Here is a 15,419-nt window from a genome sequence, read left to right as displayed (position 1 = left end):
AAATACTATGGTAATTATATAGAACACTTCATTCCAGAGCACCATACCAACTACATTCACAGCACCACAGAAAAGCATCTTTCTGGAGGGTGGAGCAACATCAGACAATTCATGTATACCACAGGGCATGATAGAAAAGATGGAAAAATTAAGGACTGGGACATTAAAGCTAGTCTGTACATTTCTTCAAAGAGTTCTAATGCTTTTATGGGCAAATCCTGGCTTTTTTCTTTCTTTTTTTTTTTTTTTTTTAAAGTTTGTCTGATTACATTTCTGGGTTTTGTTTCCGTGTTTTGCTTTTTCATTTCACATCATTTAGGAATCCTCTGTTTTTAAATCAGGTTCAAACAGAAAGGTTAAAACTTTGGATCCAGCTCTGAAATAAGGCCATAATCTGCCTATTTCTTCCAACGAAGCCAATTTTTAGTTATGTGGGAAGGTTCAGTCCTGGCATCTATTTTTGTCAACCCTAAAACTTGCTGTACCGACCTCAAAAAAAGATTTCTGATATGACGAAGGAGCTGTCCGACTCAAGCAAATATACCTGCTGAAGACTTAGGAAGAGACAGTGAATTAGGAAGATATTTAAAGAAAAAAAAAATATGGGGGGCGGGGAAAGGCAAACCATACAAGTACTTTGAAGTAGTCTAGAAATCTACCCAGTTTTAGGAATTTGAAATGCAATTTGCAAAGTCTAGGAATAAAAGTTGTTTCCAAAAGACTGTGACACTGTATAAAGGTTATAAAAAAACCCCTGATAATATTACCTGTGCTTCACCACGTGACTTTTGTTCAAACAACCAATCTTCTGACAAATGTAACATTCTACTTCTCATAAAAAAAGGCCTGCTGAATTGGAAGAACAGGAGGTTGCCTCCCAGTATCTCAAGAAAAATGTCAGTGCAATGACTTAACTCGTTCCTGGCCAGCTCTGCTGCCTCTGTTCAGACCAGGCACATTTACAGCTTCTGACTCTGAAGGCGACTGCTGCAGAAACCTATTAGCAGAGCAGAAGCACTAGAGCAGAACAGATAAAAAGAAAATAACTGAGAGTTGGACCTTTTTAAAAAAAAAAAAAAAGAATTCTAAATTTTAAATGTAAATCCATTTCTTGTAGTATAAATCATTTACACTTAAAGGTGAGATGTCGATTTAAGGTCTATCTTCCTATGATCTATCTGAACTACTTAAAATTAGAAATACGTATGGGAACACTCAGCTCGGAGAAGATTTTTAAAATGCCAAATTACACAGGGAGAGGAGCTACTAGAAAAACGTTTTAATAAACATTCTCTTCATATATCCAGCATATTCCAGACTAATTTATCTAAAAAACCAGTTGTCTCTATTCAGCAAAGTTTCCATTACTTAGTCTGACGCAAAGGACCCAGAAATTGATTTAAAAACTAAGAAACATCATTAGGTTTTCTAACATCTTAGAGCGCTGATAATCTGAATAAATTTACGTTATTGTAATGTGTGCTGAGTATAGCGTCTTTATCAGGAAAAAGTACTGAATTCAGCTCATACGCCTGTACTGATCACGTTACCACCAAGACCATGAGGGAGAAGCGACGTGACAAGAGGACAGTATTTCAGTGCGGATCCTCTTTTTCCCCCACAAATACCCGGACTGACGGCAGCGCAGAGGAAAGCGGTGCTTTCCCTACCTGCCCACGTATCCAGAAACACCACACCGAGCCCCGGCTGCCTCTGAGGTACCTGTGCGGGGTGCTGGCGGCAAGGTGCTGGCAGCCGGAGGCTCTCTGTGAGGAGAGGTCACGGCTGCCCCGCGCCGGTTCCAGCCGGTGCCAACAGACCCCGGCGCGGGGCGGTCGAGGGGTCGGGAAGGAAGGCGTGAAGTTGGAAAAAGGGGTGGAGGAAGGTGGTGTTTTTAGTTTTGTTCCTCCAAACTTATTCTAATTGGCAATAAATTAAATTAATTTTCCCCAAGTCAAGCCTGGTTTGCCCGCGACAGTGATTGGTAAGTGGTTTCCCTGTCGCTCTCTCGACCCACAAGCTTATCCATCTTATTTTCTCCCCCTGTCTTGTTGAGGAGGGGGGTGAGAGCGCCTGGGTGGGCAGCCAGCAACTGGCCAAGGTCAACCCACCACCACATGCTTTACCAGGAGCAGGAATAAAACATCTCTTCCAAAATTCAGTCTCTGAAATCCAACAAAAACCGTTCCTTAAATCCTTCCTGTTTGCTCCTGGATGGAACTGTTAACCCCTTACCCTCACTGTCAAAGCAAGACCAGAGCACTAATCCAACGATGATCAAAAGCGACCAGCCTCTGGAGGCTCCATTAGGGTTTCCCAGCCTTTAGACCAGCAATCCCTAATACCACCTGCAGGCAAATGGTAACGAAGTCGACTGCAAATGCAAAGCACTCGTTTGCACAATGCTGGTATCTTTGGGTCAGCAAGGTTGGTGACCACTGCTCTCGATGTTCCTGCTATCATTTTAGCCCATACATGCCTCATAACAGTGGGGAAAAGACCATCGGTGAGGAACAAGTCAGATGACTGGAGTTTTCAATGGTCAGATTCTCACCTAAACTACATCCAACTTGCTGAAAAAAAGGTTGGTACTCAAGCAAATATTTGCAGTTTCATCCGAGATGAAAAAAAAAACCAAACAGAAAAACCTTCAATTCTTCACTGGGTAATGCACAAGATAAAGCAATCTCAAATATGCATCAAGAATTATTAGCTTGTAGACAAAAGCACTTTACTGGACACCGAGTTGAATCTTAATGGACACTAATCACTGCTAGAACATATAGTTCTCTCCATCTCCAAGGCTTCTTTTGGGAATCAGGGATTTGCTTGCGACATAGAGGTGCCTGTTAGAACAGTTTCTGATGAACGCCAGCAGAGTTCAATAGCCCACTTTTCCTCTGTGGCTTTATTATTTTTGTTTTACGTAAATTATCTCTCTGCTGCGTTGCCGAAACATTTTTGTCTGTTTTGCAGATAAAAATCATGGTTATAATTCTTTCCTCCCCTTGTGCTATGAAAGAGTGATCACTGACAAAAGGGGTAGCAGGTTAGCAAAATATCCAGTACTTGCCTGAATAAGTCTAATTTAATACCTAAGCCACCTCATATATTACGAACCTTTTTATTTATGCATTGATAAAAAGTAGTTCACCCACAGGAGGTGTGTCACTGCCCCAGTGTAAATATCACAAGATGGCACAGGAAATACTGAAAACTCCGCTTCTTTTGTTTATTTTTTTAAAAACTCTACTTATCTACTTCCCAGAGGTATCGTGGAGATTAATTAGCTCATGTTCACAGACTATTTTGAAGATGTAAGAATATTATTGCCTGATGGAAAACAAATCTCCTGAGGTCTTGCATGGAAAAACCCAATATATAACTGACAATGGATTTCTTGCCTCACTATAGCTTTCTTAGCAAGTTCTGCCATCCTCAACCAGAACTAATTATAAGGAAGAAAATCCCCCAAAACTTTGGATCTTAGGGCAGCAATGACAAAGAGTTCTTCAGCACTTTTTATGCAGATGTATGAAAGCCTTTCACTGAATACCTTCAGAGACATTTCAGCACAGGCAGCTCAGACGCACAGATGGAAATCTGCCAAAGGCCACAACAACAATCCATAATGCCAAAACAAAAATACAAGGTTTCACAGGTTTTCAGCACTCTAAGATAAGATACAGGGCAGCTCACCAATCATTACAGTACAATACCAGCCAACCCTACTTGTCCATATTCGCTTGTTATGAGAACATCCAACGTAGCATGACATGGAGAAAGTACGCTGAGGAAAGGGGGAGGTATGAGAGAAGAAAAGACTGGTTCAAACCTCCTAGAAACAACACAAAACCAAGGGGGGGGAAGCAGAAGTGACAGTCCCAAGCTTCATTAAAATTAAAAAAATGTGATGGTTTTACTACTCAGCATAGTGCACTTATTACAAATCTATTTCTTTAAAGTTCCTGGAAGCATGACTTGAATGGTCCTCCAGAAGGACTCCATGTTTTTCCCACTGTTTGTAGAGGCTTGTCCATCAAATATTGTGTGCGTATTTTTCTTGTTTTGAAGTTTGGACTATAAAAAGATTACAGAAACACATGAATGCTATAGAAGTGGATGAACTTGTAACACAATGTATGCATAGCTAGCATGAGATAGGGAACTTGAGGCTGTGCCTAGGACAGAAAAATGTGCAACCCTAATGAAATAGTTTTTAAAAGCGAGGCATGACTGTGCTGCAACTATGAGCCCTAACTGCAATGCACAAAGACATACCAGAAGTAGTTCAAGTAACAGTAGCTGTAAGAATGTGAGAGCACAGACTTCAGCGGTGGCAGAAGTGGGCAGTAACACAAGCTCTTCTGAAAATCTTGCACAGCCCTTGTTCAAATCTCTGCTGCCTTGGCTCCACTCTTACTGTAAGTGCACTGGCTAGATCAAAGCTAACACAGAGAGCAGCTTCATATTACACCCAAGCCACTATAACTCCAGGCTGCTACTAGGGGTGAGCGCAGAACTCGAAACAATTTGGCTCTCCTACTGTCCTTAAGCAACACGGTCCCGCCATCTCCTTTGTGTTGGAGCCACCACATGGCTCCAGGGTTATTTGGAACATCTACCAGATCAGATTCAAAGATAACCCATCAACACAACACGTATGTGAACATGATTTCACTGCGTGAAGTTGAATCGATTCATCTGGCAGGCATGTGATAGAACCTGCACCAAAGAGGGTGGTAAAGCAGGGACATAGGAGTGTGCACACCCCTGCGCAGTGGAGAGAACTTTGTACATTTAATTTCATACAAACTTCAAACTAGATGCACTTAATCCAATTTCATAGACATTTGCATTGTCGAGTATCAATTTATGCTAAAGCAATAAACTGATCGGCAACTAATTCCGTAACTAATACCGAAATCTGAACGAGATTTAATTACATCAACATTTTTAAATTTAGTTCACCAGTTCAAATTAACTCTAGACAAGACTTAAGATAAGGAAATTCAGGCTGTAGGAAGGAAGGTTAATTTTCCATTAAGTGTTAAGCCAGTTGTTACTGAAGGAAAAAAGGCAAGTATACATGGTTGGGTGAAGTGTAATTACTTTTTGCCACAAGATCAAACAACTACAAAAGAGAACCTACAAAATTTAACAATCCACAGTAAGTTCATGCATGATTTAAGGTAGATTTCTCTAAAGAATTTCATAAATAACTTTTTATTGTTGTTGTTGAGAAAACTAAGGAAAATGATAGCTTCCTTCATAATAAACCGAGGTTTGGCTAGAACACAGTCAACAAATCTGCCCCAGATGGTCCAAGAGCTACCAGTTCTTAGCAATTACTACATTGCACAACATGCTCTACTTATAAAGTGTTCTTTATGCTCACATAACAAAATTTTAAAATCTCTAAAGCGATTTTTTGTGTGTGCTGGAAGTAGTGGGCAGGGATGTAATAATACATTTCCAAGGGAAAAAAAAGCCCTAATGGATTATGTGTCAATACTAGAAAGTTAAGATTATGTGTTCATATCCCTGTTAATCTCTGCTCTAAAAAGGTTTAAGATCTAAACAGATAAAATTTGCTTCATGACGAAACTTGGCTTTCAGCACAGATGATCTGTGTGCAAGGGAATAAAGTTTCAGCAGCATTCAGAACAAAACAAAATCCTTTGGCTTCGCTTGTGTCATAGAAGAAGAAAAAGATAGCAGTTTGGCAATTTTCTGTATACAAACAACTCCAATTGCCCAGGGGGAATGTCACTGAGATCCAGGCATCCTGTTTGTTACATCTAGCCTCCCTGGAGTCAGTTTTAATTTCGAGCAGAGTTGTCTAAGTTCTTCATCCTTCCAAGGCAGGCAAATTGCACTGTACATTGTCCAAATTTCAGATTACTTCAGGGCTTTTCCCAACATTTCCTAACCTCTTTTGTGGATGGAGAAGATAGCAGGACACTTCTCGCACAGTAGGTGTTTCCCTTGTTTCTTTAACAATGCCCCAAAGCAGCTGTATTTCACAGGAGATTTTTAAAAATGCAACTCACAGTTTGCATGTATTTGCATTTTGGGATAGAACATGATGGGTAAACTATGTCATCTAAAGACAGTTAAAGTTTTAGAATTTCAATTGATCTTGGCATAGCTACAATCTCTACTAATCATACCCGACAGTCACAGCACTAGGAGATCGTGACCCGATGCACTAGACAGTGAAGCAGGCAAAGGATAAAGTGTTTAGCAAACCCTCGTTTGTGCTATTACGTGAGCCAAAGGCTTCAGATCTCAGCTCACAAAAGGCCCCCACGCACGGGTTCTGGCAACACTGTCAGGTCAGGGCTGAAGTGCAGTGAAGAACAGAGCCGTGCGGCTAAGCGTGCACGGTACCCGCCAGCAGCCTACAGAAACACAGCCAGTTCTCCGGCCACCACCCAGCAGCGTCAAACCACACAAGTGCAGAATGGTGCTTTCTGTACTGATCTCATTAGAGTATCACCTTTCAGCTGTTGGGGACCTTTCAATTTAGATTTTTGGTACAAAGCACTTACAGGTCAAAAAGAAAAAAAAAAATTCCCAAACCACTCATGGAGGGTTGCTAATTTAAACGAAAAAGGCAACAGACAGTAACGCATCTGATGCTTTAGACTCCTGGGTTTGCATAAAGGAGGATGTGAATCTCACTCACATGTATATTTGTACACGAATATACAAACACGCTCGTGCAAGCCCAAATCGGGCAAACCCAAAGAGCTGCAAACAAGTAAAGTCAGCACATCTGAATCCATCTTCCTGCCAGAGATACTGCTATACAACACACCCCTCAATTTGAGGGCTAAACCCAAAGCCCTATTTTGCATCCCTGCTATGCATAATAGTTGACAGGAGATGGATATTTTGCAGATAGCAACACGGTGAAAAAGCAGACAGTGCTATTGGGAAAATTATTTCATCAAGACACATCATAAATCCCTACAGCTGAGATACAGGGAGCTGTAAACTGCATTTTTTCATCCTCATTTCCTAACAGATACTCTTTGTAGGCAAAGTTGAGTGGTGGAAGGTGAAGGGACAGCCCTCTTTTCAGCACATAGTTTTGTTAGAAGTTACAAGTGGTCCATATTTCTAATTCCTGCTTCTTTCCTAAGTAAATCTTTACTGAATATGTAAAGATTGGTGCATTGCAGATTCTTTCATTGACCAGGTCACAATCAATCTCTCTTCTTCCAAACCAGACTGTCTCCCTCTCCCTGCCAGTGCCACTCCCCCCGCACCCCCCCCCCCCCCCCCCAAGTAGTAACCCTTTTCAGGTACTCATCCTAAACCTTAGTGCACAAGGATCATAATTACATGGTGAGCACAGAGTAAATCTATTTATTCTTTCATCACAAAGTACTCATTCCAACTGGAATATACAGAAAGCAAGGTTCAGGTTTGATTGTTTTAGTTGCAAACAACCTTGTCTCAGAACAAGCAGTTATTGAAATAACCCTAGAAATCTTTTTAGCTAATGTCTGTTCTCTCCTGCCAAGTTTTTACCTGAAGGAAGAGCACGGGCTGTGTATTTTCTTGGTGCAATCATCCCCATGTGGGAGGGCTCAGCAGCCGCTTGCAGGAACTGTTGTAAGAGGTACATACCAGGCAGCAATGAAACCAGATGTCACTTAACTAATCTTCTGTTGCTCGCTCCATTTCCAAGCCTCTGGACATAACCTTTTAAAACAGTACGGAGGCAGGATTTCTGCACAGCTAACTGGTCACCTGATAGCAATGCAGTACAGATCTGGCACCAAAACAGATTGATGCTTCATTTTTATCACTTCTTCCCTTGTTTGCGTGATCAGAGAATTTTCTGAATTCAGTGGAATTTTTACTGTAAAAAATGAGCTTGGGGGAATGCAAAGGGGGTGATCACTAAGATGAAAATCTATCAACTGTGCAACTAAGCCAGAGGATCAGGAAGCTAAAAGTAATATTTGAAACTCAAAATTCCATCTTCACCAATTTTCAAAATTGTACATGTAATTCACCACAGTACAGAAGGTAGATTTTATTAGCTCTAAAGTACACTCCTGAAGTTGTTTAGAGATCTAAAATTAATTTTAGCAGCCTCAACCTTTCTGTAAAAGGTAGTGATAGCTGCAGTTGCTTTGAAACTCAGCCCACTCACTCACGCGCTTAACTTGAGGAAATTCAGGTTTGAAAAAATCCAACTCGGGTGATTTATCACCGAGCTAGAATTCCACATTAGGTGCCCACTATGTAACAGTTGTGTGATCAGGAAAGTAAGGGTGCCTAGTTTCCTATCTATCTGCATTTTAGTGCTTATCTCCCAACCAGAGCACACATTGCAATACTGTTTTCATCAGAAGTTGTCCAGTCTCCTTCCCATATCATCACTAGCCATGTATTTTTATGAAAGCTGTAGGAACTTAGTAGCTCTGAGACCTTTATCCCTCTCTCAAATTCAGTATTTGTTGGCCGGGAGACACAAATTATTGGAGAAAGGGGGACACACAGATACAGCATCAGTTTTACTTCATTCAAAAAACCAGGCTGAAAACAATCGGAGAAGTGTCTGCACAAGACAAGTTACAGTTGCTTTGTGACAACAGGCAGATACACACATGCTAGGAAAAGAAAGCCAAAAAGGGATAGAAAGTCAAACAGAGAACCAGTGAAACACTGGTTGTAAGGAACCCCTGGAAGTTATCTAGTCCTATTTTGCACCCAGAGCAGGGCCTTGCCAACACCCGATAAGGTCAGCTGTGGCTTTGTCCAGGTGAGCCATGAAAGCCTTGAAGGATGAAGTTTCTACAACCTTGCTGGGCAACTTGTTTTAGTGCTGCACTGCCCTCCTGGTGCCAAACTTTCTCTTAATCTCTCAATCTGAATCTCCCAAAGCTCAACTTGTGGCCATTCCCCCTTGTTTTATCATCTACCACTATTGAGAAGGGTTTGGCTCCATTACCGCTAACTCTCAAGTAGCCATAGGCTATCAGATCAACCCCTTAGCCTCTTTTTTTTGCCAGTCTAAACAAGTCCAGCTCTCTCAGCCCCTTTTCATGGGTCACACACTCCTGAGCAAAGTGACCTTGACAGATCTCTGCTGGACCGTCTCCAGATTCTTAACATCGTTCTTCAAGTGGTGGGCCCAACACAGGACCCAGTATTCTCAGTATGTCAGCAGCACTGAGTACAGGGCATCAGCACGGCTGCTCTTCCATTGCTGTGGTAGTGGTTGCAAAGGCAACCGTTACGGAGACACTCAGAGAACAGCAACTCATCAGGGCATGGGAGATTCCTCCCAAGGAGGAAGAATAGATGGTAACAGTAGGTTGCATGGATAGAACTGTAGCAAAGGACAGGGAGAAGAGCTGCAGAGCCGAGAGGGGAATCAGCAGCTGAGTAACAGCTATTAATGCTCTACAGAGAGGGCTAAGGCACTAAAGGCCAGCTGGTTCTCTGTTGAAGTGAAGGTGACTCCAGCACAAAAGTTTGGAAGATGAGTTAGAGAGCTATGCAAGGGTAAATAGACATTGACATGCAGTAGACACTGTATACGCAGAGCTGACTGTGTAGAAGCTCCTAAAAGGTGTAAGGCTTGCTTACCCAGATTGTCCTCAATCTTGGTGGCTATTCTCTCTCCAGCCAAGAAACTGGAGTATATTTTGGGGGGGGGGGGGGAGGAAAAAAGAAAAGGAAAAAAAAGAAAAGGAAAAAAAGAAAAGGAAAAAAAGAAAAGGAAAAAAAGAAAAGGAAAAAAAGAAAAGGAAAAAAGAAAAGGAAAAAAAGAAAAGGAAAAAAAGAAAAGGAAAAAAGAAAAGGAAAAAAAAGAAAAGGAAAAAAAAAAAAAGAAAAGGAAAAAAAGAAAAGGAAAAAAAGAAAAGGAAAAAAAGAAAAGGAAAAAAAGAAAAGGAAAAAAGAAAAGGAAAAAAAAAAAAGAAAAGGAAAAAAAAAGAAAAGGAAAAAAAGAAAAGGAAAAAAGAAAAGGAAAAAAAGAAAAGGAAAAAAAAAAAAAAAAAAAAGAAAAGGAAAAAAGAAAAGGAAAAAAGAAAAGGAAAAAAAAAAAAAAAAAAAAAAAAAAAAAAAAAAAAAAAAAAAAAAAAAAAAGAAAAGGAAAAAAAGAAAAGGAAAAAAAGAAAAGGAAAAAAAGAAAAGGAAAAAAAGAAAAGGAAAAGCTGCTTTAATTTTGTGGTTCCACACACTTTTGTCAGCAACAAAGGTTGTTTAAGGAGTCCCTGCCTCCTCTCCCCTCACCTTTGGCTGCTTGCTTATATTGTAGAACCATTCCACCAGAGCTCCTCATCTACATGCCATGTTAATACTGTTTAGAACAATTAGATCAGTGAAGGCAACAACCAGCAAGCACACTAGCATTTAGTGTGGGTGGAGGGTACAAACTATGTTTTCCCATTGACTAGACCAAGTGACTGGACACAAAACAAAATTTCTCAATGCTAGTGACTCAAAGTGAGGACAAAACAAAAATTTGCACAGAGCATCTTCACTTCTGACCTGCTTTCAGCAATCTTTTCTCAAGAGCCTTCATATTCAGCAGCCATAGATGTGACTGAGAAAAAACAGGGTTAACTTGTTTCAACAAGTGAAACAGTCTTCATTTTCTTCTCAGATGACTTCATCTCCAAATATAAAAAGAAAATCTATTTGCATCAACACTAGCCTTTCTAAGCATCAGAGAACATAAAAAACTCTCTCCCTGACGATGCTCTTTCCTAATAATTTAAAAATAAATTAAAAAACCAAGAACCAAACCCCAAACCATTTCCTCACTTTCAATCCCTCCTGACATTTTCACATATGCAGGCAAAAAAATCTCTTATTAATGCCACAAAGATGCACCCAGATGCCAGAATCATAACTTTCGCTACGTATTCTCCTTAACAACTCTCATTTAGTGTGAGCAGGTGGTGAGAAGGAAGCAGAGTAAGACGGAAGAGGATTATTTTGGGAAAGGAAGCGGTAACTGTCACTAGTCTGTCAAACAGTATGAATGGTGGAAATCTGAATCATGCTTTTCCTGTATGAATGGTTAATTCCAATACGCTATTATAAACAATGATCCTTTACAAAGGATGTAATCTCCCTAACAGCAAAAAATACACCTGTTAGAAAAAGAGCAGGATCTGAAGCAGAAATGGAGGCACTACAGAGATGGATCAGCTTGAGTTTTCTTCATCTTACCTCTTCCTATAACGTTTAGGTGCTGGTCTCCAGGGCCTATATCACACTTCATAACAGAATTAGCCCATTGAAAGTAACGCTTGAAAGAAGAAGGAAAGAGGCTGTCAAGCTGGAGTTAGGGAGAAATTACAGCTACATTTTTAGCTTCCCTGAATGGAAGCACCTCTGCATAAGTGCTGCCAAGATGAAGTCCTAGGAAGTAAATGACGTATTTAGAGTGTGCTTATTCACTCACAGAGAGGTATTACTACAATGATACAGATTACATACCAAGGAAATTTCATGGCATATATTTAACGGATGGCTTGCTGACACAACTGTGTGTACAGTGTACCTTCCAGATAGGAATTAAGAATTTCAACATGAGAAACAACCTCTCCACCGTCTGCAAGTAGAGGGCAAGCTCCTAAGCTAGCAGTAGATGGTGAGTGTCCTCTGGAGTTACAGTTTTTAAATGATCTTATTAGTTTTCACTGTTTAAACAAGTCACTTTCTATCTTGTGTTTTATCTTTGTGTCCGCCCCTCTGGCTCTCATTCGAGGGTGACCACAGTGGTTTCTGCCTGCACAGAAGGGATGGCTCAGCTGCTCTTCTAGCAGCTGCTGAACCATCACAAATTACAGCTTACTGTACTGAAGTATGTGGAAATTGGTGTCTATCTTAGTACACGGGACTGTAAACCATGGTGGTTCAGCAGCTGCCTCACGAACAGCTGAGCCAACCCTGCAGCAACGGTAAAAATGAAAGAGACGGCAAGAATGACTACAACAGCCCTTGGGTAAAGTACACTTGACTTAATGTTGACCTTTGGCAAGTTACACTTCTCTTGCTTCAACTTCTCAGCTGTAACGTGGGTAGTTTCTCTCCCACACACTTCCTAGGAATGGTGCTACAAGGATGTGTGCACAATGCTACAAAGAATGCCACAAAAATTTGCAGAATGGGTACTACTGCTGATTATGCAGAGCCCCTGAAGAACACGCACTGTTCCAGTTGCTCTATTAACAAAAAGAATGACCTCATATGATACTCTTGACATTTCATACAAGGTGTAACTGTAGTGCTACAGATGAAAAAGTTCCATCACCTGATTTTCCCTCCCCCTCCCTTTTTTTTTTTTTTTTTAATAAATCAATCAGTCAATAAATCACAAGAGGTATGGCAACCTTACTTAGGGAAAAAAGCAAATGCCATTGCTATGCCTTAACCTCTGCACTAGAGCCAGCCCTAAGGAGCTCTTCTGCAAGTAGTAATTTCAGGTATCATCATAAGATGCAATGCCTGCTGTTGCCATGTTATGCACATGCTTGCCTAGGAGAAGCGAGATATCAGCTCTGCATAGCAATTTCTCTACTAGATATTTTAGCTGCCTCTGCTGCACTTTTCAGCTTTTGGTGTCCATTCCAAATCTATTTTAGTCCAGTTGTTATCTGTACTGCTGGTGATACGTTCTGGTTGCCATTTCTTTCTCTTTATGAAGATGTTCGATAGTTTCCTTCACTGGTTTGTCCTCCGGCTCAACATCTTGACACAAAGCTATTCCCACTGCATGCTATCAACCCACTTTTTTCCATTAGCAGGAATTCTGTAATCATGTAAGAGACATTTCTAACCGGGATGTGAAAATGAGGGAACTACCTAGGGCGCTGCAATCAGAGATTATATATAACCTTCCCTCCCACTTACCCTCATCCTTCCTCACAGTATGGACACCGCTCAATTTTTCTCCAGCTCATGTCTTTCTCCTTCCCCTCCCACTGCATGCCCACTTCCTTCAGCTACACACTTTGTGACATGTATATTCACTACAGTTACAGCTCTCATATGGAGAAGTCCATGTGGATATGAGTTTCTGTCGTACTTTTAATATATCCTTGTCAGGCGTACATCAAGTAGCATGCTACAAGTTGCCACAGGCATCTAAAATTGTAGCAAAATACATAGTAAGGTATATACCCAAACAGCACAGTCATCCATTCTGTATGGCAATTCAAGAAAAATTAAGAAGGCTACAAGGTTACATTTAAAAACATAACACTGGGATTTCCAGCTATTCAGATGCTCAGTGAAGTCTAGAAATTCTTCTACATGTTTTTTGCACATGGTATAGAAAAAGAAGGCATTTAAATCCTAGATTTTAAAGGTCTTTCTAGCTTGCAAAGCTGCAAATAATATTCATTGCCTAGCGCAGACTGGTTGCAATATGATTCTTCATTCAATCTCACTAGCCACAGAGCTGGAGTAAGTACTTTGCCTTTAACACTGTATAAACATGTCTAATACTGGTTTTAGTTCCAAACAAGAACGAATATGTGTTCATATGGCAAAACAAGATGATCATGTAGAGCTGCGTTTGAAATGCCACAAACAAATCTAACAGTGGTTTTGTTTATGTCACTCATCCCCAAGTATTTTGCAGTTTTCCCTCCTAAATCCCCAATCTGCCCTGTTTCTTTTCAGACTTCTAATCCAGGAATCAAACAAATCCAAAAAAAGAACCCTATCTGCCTTCCTCAAATAAGGAAGAGTTAAATAGTGTTATTGGCAAGTATAAATAAATAAGTACTACAGTTGCAATGTGTTAATTAACTATCTAGAAGAGTGGGATTTTAATGACTTGTGTGCGATATACTCACAGAATAAATTTCTCTGGCATAAAAAACAGCTGAGCCTGTGAAATGAAAAATACCTTACCTGCTCTTCACCTTTGATAACAATGCTATCAAGGCTGCTTTACTGTTTAGAGATGCATGTTACTTTTTTCCTCATAGCTCACTCTCTCCCGGGATTGATATTTTTTACAGCTGAACTAAGGAAGAATTGCTCCTAGATCCTATCAGCCTACACCAAGGAAAGCTTCTTGCATAGATTGGGAATAGAAAGAAGAGTTCACTTGTGTGTGGTTGCTGCCTCCCTTCACTCTTCCTTTCTTCTGGAAAGAGTCAGAATGATGCTCTTCATACAGCCACAGGTAGGGTGGAATAAAGAAGGGGAACTGGGCCAAATCTGGCCTTGGGAAACTACTGCAACAGAGCTTTTGTCTGTCATTTTTAATACCTGCCCTTTCTTTTGCTTTCCCTAGATTTCAACATGTATAATTATAGCCAACAGCAGCAGGCAGTTGGTTGGTTCTTTTAGGAACTGCACTCTGAACAGGCATGAGGTAAGTTATAGAAAAACCTGTTATCCCGTACTTGTTATGAAAATATGAAGCAAAGGAAATTCCAGAGAGACTCAAAGTGAGGTAAAACATAACCACCTAACAGTTCTAAAAACCAGCAGGAACCACTTACAGCTATCTGCAAAAGCTCCATTTCTATTGACCTGCATTGAGCAGGTCTCAGTTGTAAATCCCAGGGCTGTCTAGTAATCTTACAAACACAGCTACAAACCCTCCCGTGTGCAGCAACAGCCCAGCTTCTCTGGTACCCCATAATAACCTCACTGATGTTTGGATACATCCTGGTGTTTGGAAGTCATTTTGCCGGAGGCATTTACATACAACGCCACGGTCGCACGACCTCCGCCACCATCTCGCTGCGACGCTACCCACCTCAGCAAGCTCCTTTGCAAGGATGCTGCCCGGGTAGCAGTGCCCTCTGATACAGCTTGCAGCTATAAATTAAAATCAATTTGTTGCGGCCAAGATTTCCACTTACCTAGTTTGGCGGCCCCCTCTGGCGGGTACTCGGGGAATTGGCCCTCGGAGGGGACGCTCACCGTCCGGCGCAGGCAGCGCCCTTTGGTAGCATCTGCCTGCGGCTCCTGGACCCCATCGATGGGCACCTGCATAAAAAGGATGCCGACAGCTGTTAATTTGCCACTGGGCCACACGCTGTTAATATGCCATCTTGATAAGAACTTAATTTTCTACTCATCTGGTCATAAATTTCAGATGCAGCTCGGCATGCCTGGCCTGACCACGAAATTCCGGAGGTTCACCGGGAAAGCACTGCAGCGGTGAGGAGCATTAGTGCACCCGCAGCCCGGAGAGGGCTGCATGCAGGTGTGCAGCAACCTGCGCTCCACAGGTATCAAGTCACAATACAGCCAACCCATCTGACTAACAAGGCAGTCCTGCCTTTTGAAACTGGTTCTCCAATGCCGGACCCATTGCTACCCAGTCTTGCCTGCTTTCACGCTGGGAAAGTCAGGCAGAGGCTGCTGGTCAGATGGCTACATGCGAAACTGAGATTACAAAAGCATTTTTG

General features: G+C 41.2%; 1 protein-coding gene across 1 annotated transcript in view; it reads right to left on the bottom strand.

Annotated features, from left to right (window-relative positions):
- Positions 1-15,419, bottom strand: part of RASAL2 (RAS protein activator like 2) — a 128,960-nt gene that overhangs the window by 80,365 nt on the left and 33,176 nt on the right. Inside the window, exon 3 of the mRNA XM_050900562.1 lies at positions 14,868-14,994. Coding sequence (XP_050756519.1) covers positions 14,868-14,994 — 127 coding nt within the window. The remainder of the gene's footprint in view (positions 1-14,867; positions 14,995-15,419) is intronic.

Source organism: Gymnogyps californianus, chromosome 8 (genome assembly GCF_018139145.2).
Source record: "Gymnogyps californianus isolate 813 chromosome 8, ASM1813914v2, whole genome shotgun sequence".
NCBI lineage: Eukaryota > Metazoa > Chordata > Aves > Accipitriformes > Cathartidae > Gymnogyps > Gymnogyps californianus.
Note: the sequence above shows the minus strand (reverse complement) of the source record. Positions and strands in the feature narration are given on the sequence as shown.